At 46.5% G+C, this 13,889-nt stretch overlaps 2 protein-coding genes across 2 annotated transcripts in view; one reads left to right on the top strand and one right to left on the bottom strand.

Moving 5' to 3' along the window:
- Opn1lw (opsin 1 (cone pigments), long-wave-sensitive) overlaps window positions 1–6,553 on the top strand; it is a 16,041-nt gene extending 9,488 nt beyond the window's left edge. Inside the window, exons 4-6 of the mRNA XM_013035313.1 lie at window positions 2,212–2,377; window positions 2,722–2,961; window positions 6,443–6,553. Coding sequence (XP_012890767.1) covers window positions 2,212–2,377; window positions 2,722–2,961; window positions 6,443–6,553 — 517 coding nt within the window. The remainder of the gene's footprint in view (window positions 1–2,211; window positions 2,378–2,721; window positions 2,962–6,442) is intronic.
- Window positions 6,554–6,952: 399 nt separating this feature from the next.
- Window positions 6,953–13,496, bottom strand: Tex28 (testis expressed 28). The gene is made up of 3 exons (XM_013035312.1): window positions 12,763–13,496; window positions 7,968–8,103; window positions 6,953–7,300 (listed from the first exon to the last, which is right to left on the bottom strand). The coding sequence occupies exons 1-3, from the start codon at window positions 13,494–13,496 to the stop codon at window positions 6,953–6,955; spliced, it is 1,218 nt and encodes a 405-aa protein (XP_012890766.1).
- Between the last annotated feature and the right edge of the window lie 393 nt (window positions 13,497–13,889).

The raw sequence follows: 13,889 nt of genomic DNA, 5'->3' as shown, positions 1-13,889 counted from the left end.
TGGGCCTGGGCACTGTCCCTCAGCTCTTCAGCTCAAGGCTAGCGCTCTACCACTTGAGCCACAGCACCACTTCTGGCTTTTTTCTTTTTTCTTATGTGGTGCTGAGGAATTGAACCCAGGGCCTCAGGCATGCAAGGCAAGCACTCTACCACTGAGCCACCTTCCCAGCCCAAAGACCTATATTTATGAATAAATGGCTCAGATGTTTGACTGGGAGGGATGGGACAAGACAATGAAGGTTACTGTGACAGTCTGAAGAATAAGTTCCTATGGCATTTGGAGAGAAAACTTTTTTTGGTAGGTTGGAGGGCTTGAACTCAGGGCCTAGACACTGTCCCTGAGCCTCTATGTGCTCAAAGCTAGCACTCTACCCCTTGAAACATAGTACCACTTCTGGGTTTTGAGTAGTTAATTGCAGATGAATCTCACAGGGACTTTTCTGCTTTGAACCGTGATCCTTAGATCTCAGCCTCTTGAGTAGCTACAATTATAGGCATGAGCTACCTGCGCCAAGAGAAAACATTCTTTCTTTGAGTAGCTTCCATGAATCTGGGAAACAAGGCCATTGTGAAAGTTTGTCTTCATCTCCCACCCTCCTGAGCCCCCAGGCCCCTGACAGCTTCCAGTAATTGAACATGGACAAGAGCCACCCCTGATGGAGGGTGATTGAATTATTTATTTAATCCTCATGGCTACTCAGTGTTAGAAATAGCTTGGGATGTTGGGGTGTCGCATAGGTAAGGACACCAGTTCTAAAGGAATTCGTTTACTTCTGCATAAGGCTGCACCATCAGCCCAAAATCTGGCAAGCAAGCACACAGAGCAAGCAGACGGCTCCCTTTTTATCCCTAACCCAGCAAACCCCACCCCCCTCCTCACTTTGGTTGAGCCCAGGATCACCATCTACAAAAAGATGTGGCTTAACTAACAGACATAACTAAAATTCAAGGAGCTTCGAACAGGATGTCTTAATTGAAATACTCAGGAAAAGCATGTATGTAACTAAAATGTAATTAACAACCAGGCATCAGTGCCTGTAATCCTAGTTACTCAGGAGGCAGAGATCTGAGGATCATGACTGGAAGCAAGCCCAGGCAGAATAGTCCCCATGAGTGTCGGATCTCTAATAAACTATTCAAAAAAGCCAGAAGTGGTACTATGGCTTAAGTGGTAGAGTGCTAGCCTTGAGCACAAAAAGGCTTGGGGACAGCGGCCAGGCCCTGAGTTCAAGCCCCAGGACCTGCTAAAAAAAAGGGAAAAAAACTAACAAGAGTTAACCACCTGGCCAAAGCATGAGCCCTTCAGAAAAAAACAATTCTCTCAAGGCTAGGAATGTGGCTTCGTGGTAGAGTGCTTGCCTAGCATGCAGGAAGCCCTGGATTCAATTCCTCAGTACCACATACACAGAAAAAGCCAGAAGTGGCGCTGTGGCTCAAGTGGCAGAGCGCTAGCCTTGAACACAACAGGGCTCAGGGATAGTGCCCAGGCCCTGAGTTCAAGCTCCAGGACTGGCAGAAAACAAAAACAAAAACAATTATCTCAATATTCTAAAGGAAGAAACCTACTTTGATAGAAAGATACTTTTCTCATACCAGTTAGCAACTCTAGTTACTCTAGTTGTAGCCTAGTTGACCTCAGAAAAAAGATTCATGTATACATAGGTGTTCTTAGCTCGAACAAGAGGGAGCCTTACCTTCCCTTTGAAAAATCCCTACCCCAATTTTTCTTTTGGAGTGATGAAAATGTTCTGGAAATAGCAGTAGTGTTAGCACATTAGTGAATGCCCAAAGACCATGAGTCTGTGGTTCACACCTATAATCCTAGCTACTCCGGAGGCTGAAATTCCAAGAATGTATTTCCAAGTCAGCCACGGTAGGAACGTCCATAAGCCTCATCTCCAATTAACCAGTAAAAAGCTGGAAGTAGAGCTATGGCTCAAGTGATAGAGCACCAACCTTGAGCAGAAAAGCTAAAGGATAGTTCCCAGGCCCTGAGTTTAAGCCTCAGGTCTGGGGCTTAATACAAAATAAAAACCCTATGAGCTTAGAGGCATGCCTCAAACATGTGCTTATCCTTGAGTTTAAATCTCAGTACTACCAACAAACAATTTTTTTAAAAAACACACACACAAAAAGCTCTGACTTATATCAGAGGCATGCCGGGGCCGGGATGTGTTGTGCTGGCCTTGTGAGACTCAGCCCTTCTCTCCAGGTACTGGCCTTATGGCCTGAAGACATCCTGTGGCCCGGATGTGTTCAGTGGCACCTCCTACCCCGGTGTGCAGTCTTACATGATGGTTCTCATGGTGACATGCTGCATCATCCCACTCAGCATCATCGTGCTCTGCTACCTCCAAGTGTGGCTGGCCATCCGAGCAGTAAGCCCCCACCCTTCCGGCTGCACTCTGGGTTGACAGGAGGTCGAGACAGTGACACAGAACCAGCTGTGTCACACTCCCTTCCCTCTAAGCTGCTCTTCTCCCAAAGCAGCCTACTGAGCCTCTTAAACAGATAAGAGAATTCCATCCTAGGTACTCAGGACTCAGATCTATCAAAGCCAGCCCGGGCAGGAAAATCCATGAAACTCTTATGTCCAATAAACTACTCAGAAAAAGCTGGGAATGGAGCTGTGGCTCAAGTGGTAGAGCACTAGTCTTGAGCAGATATAGTCCTGGTGACTCCCCAACTCATTGTCACTTGTTGTCCCTGGCCCACCCCCCAGGTGGCAAAGCTGCAGAAAGAATCTGAGTCCACTCAGAAGGCCGAGAAGGAGGTGACACGCATGGTGGTGGTGATGGTTTTTGCATACTGCGTCTGCTGGGGCCCCTACGCCTTCTTTGCATGCTTTGCTACTGCCCACCCTGGCTATGCCTTCCACCCTCTGGTGGCTGCCCTACCATCCTACTTCGCCAAGAGTGCCACAATCTACAATCCCATCATCTACGTCTTCATGAACCGGCAGGTAAGCAACACTGGGTGGATCGAACTCAAAATATACCCGGGAAGAGCCCGGTGATGCTTGTACCCTGGAATGCTATCATCAATGAGGAGTCCACGGGGCATTTGGGGAGCAGAGGTTCAGAGAAGCTCTCCTGGGGAGAAGGAAAAGGCTCAGCATGTCACCCAGCCCCAGCCAGACCTTGTGCCAGAGTTGTGTGAGCACAGCTCCACAGCTCTTGGGGCTACAGATTCAAGTCTTCTCTTAATCATCTCCACCTGCTCCTTTCAACCCCTAAGGTCAGCCAGGCACCAGTGGCTCACGCCTGTAATCCTAGCTACTCAGGAAGCTGAGATCTGAGGATCACAGTTCAAAGTCAGCCAAGGCAGGAAAGTCTGTGAGGCTCTTATCTCCAACGAACCACCAGAAAACCAGAAGTGGCACTGTGGCTCAAGCGGTAGAGCATTCGCCTTGAGCTGAAGAGCTGAGGGACAGCACCCAGGCCCAGAGCTCAAGCCCCACAACCAACCAAAAACAAAAACAAAACCCTAATTTGTGGAATCTCCTCCCTACAAAAACAAAAGCAGGCCCTTCTGACTGCATTGGCTGAGAGCTGATGAGACTTGGGGAGTCGATGTGTTCGCTGGGGTGGAATGCGCTGTGGTCTTGCCCTAAGGCCTCCTGTGATGGCAGCTTTCCTTGGCTAGCATAATAGGCTTTAGCAGCAAGTTGCCCATGACTCCTGATGGGTTACAGATGACCTTGTGAGATTTATCGCCTTCGGATGCAGCCCTTCAAAACAGTTCTTTGCTACAGTATTGGAGGTGGAATGCTAGACAAGCGGTTTCCCTGCACGACACCAGTCCTCTTCTTCCATCTTATAAACACTCCATTGCTTCATCCTCCGAACAAGCCAGGTAGAGAGGTCTGTAGAAAGCATTAAGCACCTCTTCTTCTCAGTCATTTTGAAACACTAAGTACAATTAGTCCCACAACAATTCCTAGAAAGAGTCCTTGGCATGTTCATGCCCAGAGAATGTAGCTCTGTGGCTGACCCCTGCCTCCTGTCTTTCACAAGCATCTCTTGTTAAGTCTAGGTTCAATTTGAGGAATCCTAATCTATCTTGTCAAACACTGTCTCTGTTTCTTTCCACTCCTCCTCCCAAAACTTCCCCTCCTGACAGATGTCTGCACTTCTGGACCTTGCCAGGTTTCTAAGCTTTGCTTTCATCCATTCCACTTTGCTACTTCAGTAGATTTTCTACAATGAAGGTCAATGAGGAAAGGGAGTTTTGCTCTTGCTGTTCAAGGCTGTATCCCTCTAGAACTGTGTGCCACATAGTGAGTACTCAATAAGTACGTGTTAATTGAATCTCTTGGCCTCACTTACTAGATCTTCACCAAGACCATTCTGGTTTGCAGTCCATTTATACCATCAATCTCAACAATTATGTTTTTTTAACATTCAGAGTTTTGATGATAGCTGGATACACATGGGTCTGAAATCCCAGCTACTCAGGAGGCTGAGAGAAGAGGACTGAAATTTGAGGTCAGCCTGGGCAAAAGTTGTGAGATCTTAGCTCAAAACAAACACCACCACCAAAAGTATTTGAAAATCCAGGTGTGGTAGTGCATGCCTATAATTCCACCTACTTGGGAGGCAGAGGTAGGAGAATTATGATCCAAGGCTGGTCACGCAAGTTAGCACTAGATGCTATCGGAAAAACGAAGACTGTTTCACTAACAAGCTCTAGGCCCTGATCCCCAGTGCCTGCAAGAGAAAGAAGAGAGGAGAAATGGATAGGCCTGAATGCTTGTAGTATGGATTCTAAAATCTGTGTGGTTGGTTTAATTATAAGACATCACTAAGAAACTGATAGAACTCAAGACTTTTTAGGGGTCAGCCAGAAAAGAGAAGACCCCTTTTGGGAGCAGAAGACTTTCTTTGATGAAGAGATGAGGGAGCTAGCTACACTATTATTGACCTAGTCCTTACCTTGTCATCTATTTCCTTTGAGACAGGGTGCCACTACATAGCCAGTCTGTCCTCAAAGTCATTCTGTAGCACAGGTACTGTTGACCTTCCTGCTTCAACCTCCTGAGTGCTAGGATTACAGACATATGCCATCACATTCAGCTTCAAAAATGAATGGGTCACTTCTTCCCTCTTTCTAAGGTGCTGGGAATGGAACTCAGGGCCTCATGTATGCTACGCAAGCACTCTCCATTGAGCTACATTTCCAGCTTCCCTGAGGTTAGTAGGATAGAAATAAGATGTCATCCACATTCCTGGTCATTAAATTGCCTCTGGGCTTCTTTTGTTGGTGGTGGTGGTTATAGGGCTTGAACTCAGGAACTGGGTGCTCTCCCTGAGCTTTGCACTCAAGTCTAGTGCTCTGCCACTTTGAGCCACAGTGCCATTTCTGGTTTTCTGGTGGTTAACTGGAGATAAGAGTTTCCATGGACTTTCCTGCCTGGGCTGGCTTCAAACTGTGATCCTTAGATTTCAGCCTCCTGCATGGTTAAGATTGCAGATGTGAGCCACCAGCGCCCAGATGCCTCTGGGCTTCTTGCTAGATATTCTCAATATGGGTCACTCTGTGCATGGCCCTTAGCTGGCATCATGTTTATCTACTGCATAAGTATCTTGGTACTTCCATAACAAACTACCAGAAACTTGATGGCTTGAAACAATTTGGGATTAGCCAGAGGTTGGTGGTCACATCTGTAATCCTAGCTACTCAGGAGGTTGAGATCTGAGGACCATGGTTCGAAGCCAGCCCAGGCAGGAAAGTCAATAAGACTATTATCTCCAAAAAGCTGGAAATAGAGCAGTGGCTCAAATGGTAGATGATAGCCTTGAGCAAAAATAGCTCAGGGACAGTGCCCAAGCCCTGAGTTCAAAGTCCCAGGACCAGCACACACACAAAACAATAACTTGGTATTGAGCCTCTCACTTTTCTGGAGGCCAGAAGTCTGGAGTCAAGGATGTTTCCTTCTGGAAGTGCTGAAGGAGAATCATTTCTGTACCTCTCTTATAGCTTCTGGTAATTCCTTGGCATTCTTCCAATTTCTGCCTTCATCTTTACATGGTCTCGCCTCTGTGTATATGTAGCTGCATCTGAATCTTCCTCTTATCATAAGAACAGCGGTCTTTGGACTATGATTCATATTAATCTAGCATGAATTCATCTTAACAAGCACCTTAATTACACATACAAAGACCCTATTTCCAAATAAGGATATATGGCAGGTTCTAGGAGTTAAGACTTGGAACATATCTTTTGGGGAGACACAATTCAACCCACAGCAGCCACCATCAACTGCTCACTCAGATGACTCAGATGGCCGCCTCCATGTGCAAAGAATGACCTTAGCCTTCCTCCATCCCACTGATGGCATCCTAAATGAGAAGGTGATGGGTAATGAACAGACCCACGCCTTACGTTTAGCACAGCACCCTTGCCCTTCCTGCCTTGCTGAACAATGCTTTCTATCCTTCCAGTTTCGAAACTGCATCTTGCAGCTTTTTGGGAAGAAAGTTGATGATAGCTCTGAACTCTCCAGCACTTCTAAAACAGAGGCCTCATCTGTCTCTTCAGTGTCCCCTGCGTGAGCTCTGCCTCTCCCCTCCCTGCTTCTCCATCCTTGTGAGGTACATGTAATTTTTCCTTGCCCAAACTAACAGAGTCCTAGTGACTGCTACAATCATTTGGGACCCCCGAAGCCACTGCGTGTATAGGCACCAGCCCTTGGAGAGAGCAAAGGAAATAAAGAGAAGAACAGCACATCGTGGATTTCTACCTTTTTCAGGTTTCATGTCTACAGACAGCATGGAAGAACTGTGGTGAAGTGGAAGTGGGAGGTGGTGGGTATGTGCATGCGTCTCACTGGGCTGGCAGTTCCAGAACTGGAAAGTCAGAGCTGTGAGGTGACCCTCTTCAAAGGGCTTGCTGGATGTCCTTGATTCCCAGGGGGAGGGCACTGGCACTCAGCAGTAGCCCCCCTGACCCCGTTAAGGCTCATCCGATGAAGTCTTAGTGTCCTTGGAGTCCAGCCTCCAACTAAAGGGGCTCCAAGCCTGCCAGTCTATAGTGTGCCACTTGTACCAGACCAGTGCCCCGAGGCCAAGCAGTATGAGTATGGTGCATGTGCGCAGACGCGACTTGACCAGGGTGAAGGGGCAGGAGCACACCGTGGAGACAAGGACCAAGAGAATGGTGGCCAAGGTGAGGAGCAGGCTTACAAGTCTAAACAAAAACTTCAGGGGATAGCTTCGGAGCTTTGCTGTCATACCCACTTCAGTGACTTCCTGTAGATGTTCTAACTTGGATATTCGGTCCTTGAAATTCTCCATGACCTCCTGCAAGTGACAAACACAAAAGCTTACCCGAAATTAAAACAAAATGGTGGTTACTTCACTGAGTTGCTTAGGGGATCTGCACCAACTATGGTTGAGCTGAATCTTTTAGGAGGGATATAGAGAATTCCCAGTATGCACACAGCAGAGACAGAGTTGCTGCGGAAGGCCGTGCAGACTCAGCCATACTTCCCATCATTACCTTGTGAGACTGAGGATTTACTTGGGACAAGGTTAAGCTAGGACAGGGGTAGGAGAGAAGGGTGTGGAAGAGAGTGAAGGGTAGGAAGCTAGGTCCACAGGAGTAGTTTGCAAAAGCTTTCTCTGCTCCAGCAATTCAAGCATCACCAGCAACCTCCCCACCACCACCAGGGCTTGGCAAGTTCTACTCCCTATCTGTTGTCACAGACTCTGGGATGGGGCCCAGGGACCATTCTCAAGCGTGAGAACCACAGCACTAGGTTTCCCAAAGCAGCTAAGCTAGATGATGAGATGGCGCTCACATGCATATAATGACTAGACTAGATTTTAGAGCTCCTTTGCCATCAGAAGAAGCACAGTCACCCAGGACTTGGTTGTTGAATTCGTTTGGAGGCATCCAAACAGATTTGTCAGTCCTATGTATTTCTCCTTGGCCCTTTCTTAAAGAGCTTCCCCATGATGTTCTCACCAAGATTTCCTTGTCTCTTTCATAGGACAAATAGGCCATTTTCTCTTCAGTGCAGGCCAGATTCTGTTTGAGGTGGTAAATCTCATCCAAGTGCACCTGCAAGTGGTCATTCACCTGTTCTTCCATCAATGCTTGTCTTGGGAGCAAGAATAAAAGTCAAAGTCTCTCAGTAGCTCACTCAGAGATCAGGCTGGCAGTGAGCACACTGCACCTGGATTTCACTTGGATTCCCTTGCCTCCCTCTATTTGTGTGTGCTGGTACTGGGGCTTGAGCTCAGGGTCTCTTGTGCTCACTCAGCTTTGTTGCTCACAGCTGGCCCTCTACCACATGAGCCACAGCTCCACTTTTGGAATTTTTTTGGTGGTTCATTAGAGATAAGAGTATCACAGACTTTCCTGCCCAGGCTGGTTTTGAACTTCGATCCTTAGATCTTACTCTCCTGAGTAGCTAGGATTACAAGTGTGGGCCACCAATGCCCAGCTTGTCTCCCCCTTTTAAAATTTTATTTTATTATTATTTTTTGTCAGTCGTGGGGCTTGAACTCTGGGTCTGGGCACGGTCCCTCAGCTCTTCAGCTCTAGGCTAGTGCTCTACCACCTAAGCCACAGTGCCACTTCTGGTTTTCTGGTGGTTTACTGGAGATAAGAGTCTCACAGACTTTCCTCCCCAGACTGGCTTTGAACCATGATCCTCAGATGTCAGCCTCCTGAGTAGCTAGGCGTACAGGTGTGAGCCACTGGCACCCAACTTCCTTCTTCTTTTTTTTTTTTTTAATCTTGGACTCCAGTCAAACAGCCTCCTCTTCCAGGTCTGCCTGGAGACACTCCAAACACACATCAGTCACATGTAGATGAAACACAGATTTATCTTATATATAGTTATTTTCTAGTAACAGCTTTCCAAGAATTTCTATAGATCAGAAATTATAGAAATGAAAATCTAACCCAGGCACTGATAGCTCACCCCTGTAATCCTAGCTACTCAGGAGGCTGAGATCTGATGATTGATGTTCAAAGCCAGCCTGGGCAGAAAAGTCCATGAGACTCTCATCTTCAATTAGCCAGCAAAATGTCAGAAGTAGAGGTATGGTTCAAGTGGTAGAATGCTAGTCTTGAGTGGAAAAGCCAAGTGATAGGGGCTGGGAAGGTGGCTCAGTGGTAGAGCTCTTGCCTTGCATGCCTGAGGCCCTTGGTTCGATTCCTCGGCACCACATAAGAAAAAAGCTGGAAGTGGTGCTGCGGCTCAAGTGGTAGAGTGCTAGCCTTGAGCTGAAGAGCTGAGGGACAGTGCCCAGGCCCAGAGTTCAGGCCCCACGACCGGACCAAAAAAAAAAAGCCAAGTGATAATATGAGGTCCTGAGTTCAAGCCACTGGTTTCAGAGTGAGGAAGGGTGAGAGGGAGAGGGCAGGGAGAGAAAAAGGGAGACAGAAAGAGAGAGAGGGAATCAAAACTGTGTGCACTATCCAACTCCATGAATATCCCTGGGGCCAATGTTTAGCATGTAATAGGTTGCTCTATAAAACTGTTTTAATACAGGGATTGAGAGTCACAAAAGATAAATAGTGTACAATTGTACTTATATGCAATGTCCATAGAGACGGAAACAGATGAGGAGGTGTCAGGAGTAGGAGGAGTGACTTATTAATGGGGACAAGATTTCTTTCGGGGATGATACAAATGTCAAGCAAGTAGATTGTGGTGAATGTTAGACAATTTTGTGACTATATCAGAAACCACTGAATGCTACACTTTAAATGGGTGAAACTTATGGGACCTGAATTATATTTCAATAAAGCTGTTACTTAAACAAACCAAAAAGTTAGATTGTGGTCATGGTTTCACAGCCCAGTAAATTCAATGACAACTACTGAAATGTACTCAAAATGTTGCATTTTATGACATGCAAAGTATATCTCAGTAGGGATATTTTTAAGGACACCGGCAAAACACAATTAGCTGTTGTAAATATAAATATGTAAGTAGTAAAAGTATTCAGAGCTTCAAAATGGTTCGTAACTAGAAAACTTTTTTGACATTCCTCCTCTGGGCACTATGGTAGACAGACAAGCCAGAGGCATAGATGCAAGGCTGCTACAGAGGAGGCTTGCGATTTGTTGTTTGTGACATAGTAGAGGAAGTCCTAACCTTCCCAGAGAGCTATGGAGCCCATAGAAAGGTAGGGCTTCCATGCTGTAAGGTACAGAATGACAGCCACACTCTGGGGGTACACGAGGCACAAACAATGATGTGCACGCACAGGCTGGAAGACAATGGGATCTCCACTTGGTCATATTCCAAAGACTTGACCAGTATCCACATCAAGACATCCTCAAGGCAGCTAGGACACGGCCTGCTGGTTTGCTGAATACCAGTTCATCAAAAACCAGCTCCTAAGAGGACCATTCCATTTGTCTCAACCTCATGTACCTGTGACACTTCAGCTGACAAGAAGGGCCCAAGGGCTGGGAAGGTGGCTCAGTGGTAGAGCGCTTGCCTTGCATGCATGAGGCTCTAGTTTCCATTCCTCAGCACCACATAAGCAGAAAAAGCCGGAAGTGGCACCGTGGCTCAAGTGGTAGAGCGCTAGCCTTGAGCTGAAGAGCTGAGGGACAGCACCCAGGCCCAGAGTCCAGGCTCCATGACTGGCAAAAAAAAAAAGAAGGGCAAAGAGGGGAGTTCATAGGATGCCTACCCACCAAACAAACTCCTCAGTACTCTCAGTTCCATTTACAAAAAAAAGAACTGAGCCAGGTGTGGTGGTGCATTCTGGTAATCCCAGCACTATGGAGAAATCGTCAGGTCCTGCCTCAAAAGAGAAGAAAGGAAAAAAGAAAAAAGAAGATCTGGTTAGAAGAACATTCAAGATATTAACTATGCACCAGTATAGAATATTCTTCATGAATATGAATAGATTCAATCTTGATAGATTTATAAGCATATATGACTAGGTTCTTGAATAAGATGATAGCAAGTAATATTTTCATAAGAATATTCTTTCCATCTTCCTTCTCTCAGCCCTCCCCCTACTCTCCTTCCCTTCTGGCAGCAGTATCCTAAACATGACATAGTTGACTCCTCCCTCTGTCCAGTTCTTACTCAAAAAAGCAAATAGACCAATTTGGAAAATGCTTTTATGGAGATAAAATGATGATCATTCAACCAAATCACCCCCAAAATATTAGAAAATTTTCTTCAAGAACACACTCTTTGCTGGAGGTATCACAATATCAGCCTTCAAACTATACTACCAAGCCATAGTAATAAAAACAGTTTGGTACTGGCACAAACACAGACCTAAAGACCAATGAAACAAACTAGAAACTAACTCAGGAATAAAACCACGCAGCTACCACAAACTAATTTTTGATAAAGGAACCAAAAATATACAAAGTAAATAAGACAACCTCTTCAACAAATGGTGCTGGGGAAACAATATCCACCTGCATGAGACTGAAATTAAGCCTCTGACTTTCCTTCTGTACAAAAAATCCACTCCAAGTGGATCAGGGAGCTCAAAGTTAAGACCTGAAACTTTAAAGCTACTACAGGAAAATGTAGGGGAAACCATGGAGGTCATAGGCACAGGTAAATAGTTTCTGCATAGGAAACCAGTTGCCCAAAGGATACGGGAAAGAACTGACAAGTGAGACTATATCAAATCAAAGAGTTTCTGCACAGCAAAAGAAACAGTAACCAGGACCAAGAGAATAGGAAAAAATTCAACAGATAAAGTATTGATATATATATATATATAGAATATACAGAGAACCTAAAGGTAAACAGCAAAAGAATAACCAATTAGTAAATGAGCAAGCAAGTTGCACAGTAGTGCAGTGACTAATAGATACATGAAGAAATGTTCAACATCCTTAGCTATACAGGAAATGCAAATCAAAAGCTCACTAAGATTCTCACCTCAGTCAGATGGCAGTCATTAAGAACACAAGCATGCAGGTGCCAATGGCTTACACCTGTAATCCTACCTACTCAAGGGACGTAAGGAGATCTGAAGGTCACGGTTCAAAGCCAGCTTGGGCAGGAAAGTCTGTGAGATTCTTATGTCCAATTAACCAGCAAAAACCTGGAAGTTGAGGTATGGCTCAAGTGGTAGAGTGCTAGTCTTGAGCATAAAAGCTAAAAGACAACACCCAGGGCCCAAGATCAAGCCCCCCAATAAAAGAAAGAAAAATGAGTGGATTAGATTTGCTGAGAGTGCACACACCTGTGTATGCGTGCATGCGCCAGTCCTGGTTTTGAACTATTTGGGGCCTGGGTGCTGTCCCTGAGCTTTACCACTTGAGCCATAGCTCTATTTCTGGTCTTTTGGTGATCAAGTGGAGATATGACTCTCATGGACTTCCCTGCTCCAGCTGGCAGTCTCCTGAGTCACTACGATTACCAGGGCCCAGCAGATTTGCCTTTTTCTTATTGGGTTCCAGTCTTGTCTTTGAGAAAAATAATACCAAGCCATAGCATGGGGGAGAAAAATCATCCAGTCATTTTTGGACCTAATAGCCACTGCCTGACTTTATGCACCAGTTCAGATAGGGTGGCAGTGTGACATCAGTCCTGAGAAACCTTCCCAGCATGTGGGGTAAGGGGCACTGCCTGCCTAAAGTCAGCTGTTTGCCAGGCTCCCACTGCCACCTGGCTGCCTCCATGCTCCACTGCAGTGCTGAGACTGTTTGGCAGAGACCCTCCCTAGAGCTCCTTATGCTCCAAGCCCGGGTCCCGTGTTGGCCCTCAACCATCCCCCGTTCTCAGAGCCAAGGCCTGAGAAGGGACTTGTCTTACCTGAATTTCTCCTTCTGAAGGGATTGCAGTGATTCCTGCAGATCCCTCAGATACCTCCCCTTGAGGCTCTGGTAGGACACCTGAAGGCCAATGTGGACCCTGCTGACCTCTTTTAGATTTTCCTTCATCTTCTCCAACAACAGCTTTTGATGCTTGGCCACAGACTTAGCATCTGAGATTTTCCCCAGCTGCAGGGCTGAGAGGTGGTTCTTCGGAGAAAAGGCCTTGGAAAGGTCAGGCAGACTGGTGAGCAAGCCATCTTCCTCACCTAGCTTGGATGTCTCAGAAGCTAAGGCCCTCATGCTGGGCTGTTCACAGCTGTCCAGGCTGCTCTCAACCCTCAGCATTGAGCCTGGGGTCCTGCAGCTCTCCAATTCTTGCAGTTGCTGTTGGCACTGGCGGAGCCTTCGCTCAATCTGGGCAATGGTGGCAGAAGCCCGCTGGTTCACCTTCTCAAAGGCCTGCCGGATGTACAGGGCCTGGCGTTGGTCAGCTTTGGACACCAGCTTGAGGTAGCTCATCGTGTTCACATCCCGACTGACTGTCTCCACTTTCAGCTGCTCTGAGAGGTAGAAGATGCGGTGCTTGACACTTTCCTGTAAGTTGTGGGCAAGTTCCCCATCTGAGATGCTGGAATGACCGCTGGGGCGGTCTTCATTGGATGCCAGGGACTTGGAGGAAGGCACATTGGGTGGAAGGGTTGACCTCTGGCTCTTGTTCTGTTCTGCCTGCATTAGCTAACACAACACATAAGGGTGGTGCTTTGTGAACTGTAAGTAATATGCCTATTTGGACATTCATGTTTCATTTCATAAGAATCCTTACGTGTGTGAGTAGACACTGATGGGTGTACAATTTGTTCATTCAACACGGGCCCAACAGACTGAGGAGGTCAAGTACATCTTCTGATCTCCACTCCTTTCCAGTGCCTAAAACTCCTTATGTCCTAGGTACACCTTATCCTGACCCTAAAGTGACTAGAATCCTCCATCTTCATCTGCCTCACACATTCTTTCTTTATTTTTTTTTTGGGGGGGTCGGTCATGGGGCTTGAACTCTGGGCCTGGGCACTGTCCCTGAACTCCTCAGCTCAAGGATAGCACTCTACCACTTGAGCCACAGCAACC

This window comes from Dipodomys ordii, unplaced genomic scaffold (assembly GCF_000151885.1).
Source record: "Dipodomys ordii isolate 6190 unplaced genomic scaffold, Dord_2.0 Scaffold209, whole genome shotgun sequence".
Taxonomy (NCBI): domain Eukaryota; kingdom Metazoa; phylum Chordata; class Mammalia; order Rodentia; family Heteromyidae; genus Dipodomys; species Dipodomys ordii.
Note: the sequence above shows the minus strand (reverse complement) of the source record. Positions and strands in the feature narration are given on the sequence as shown.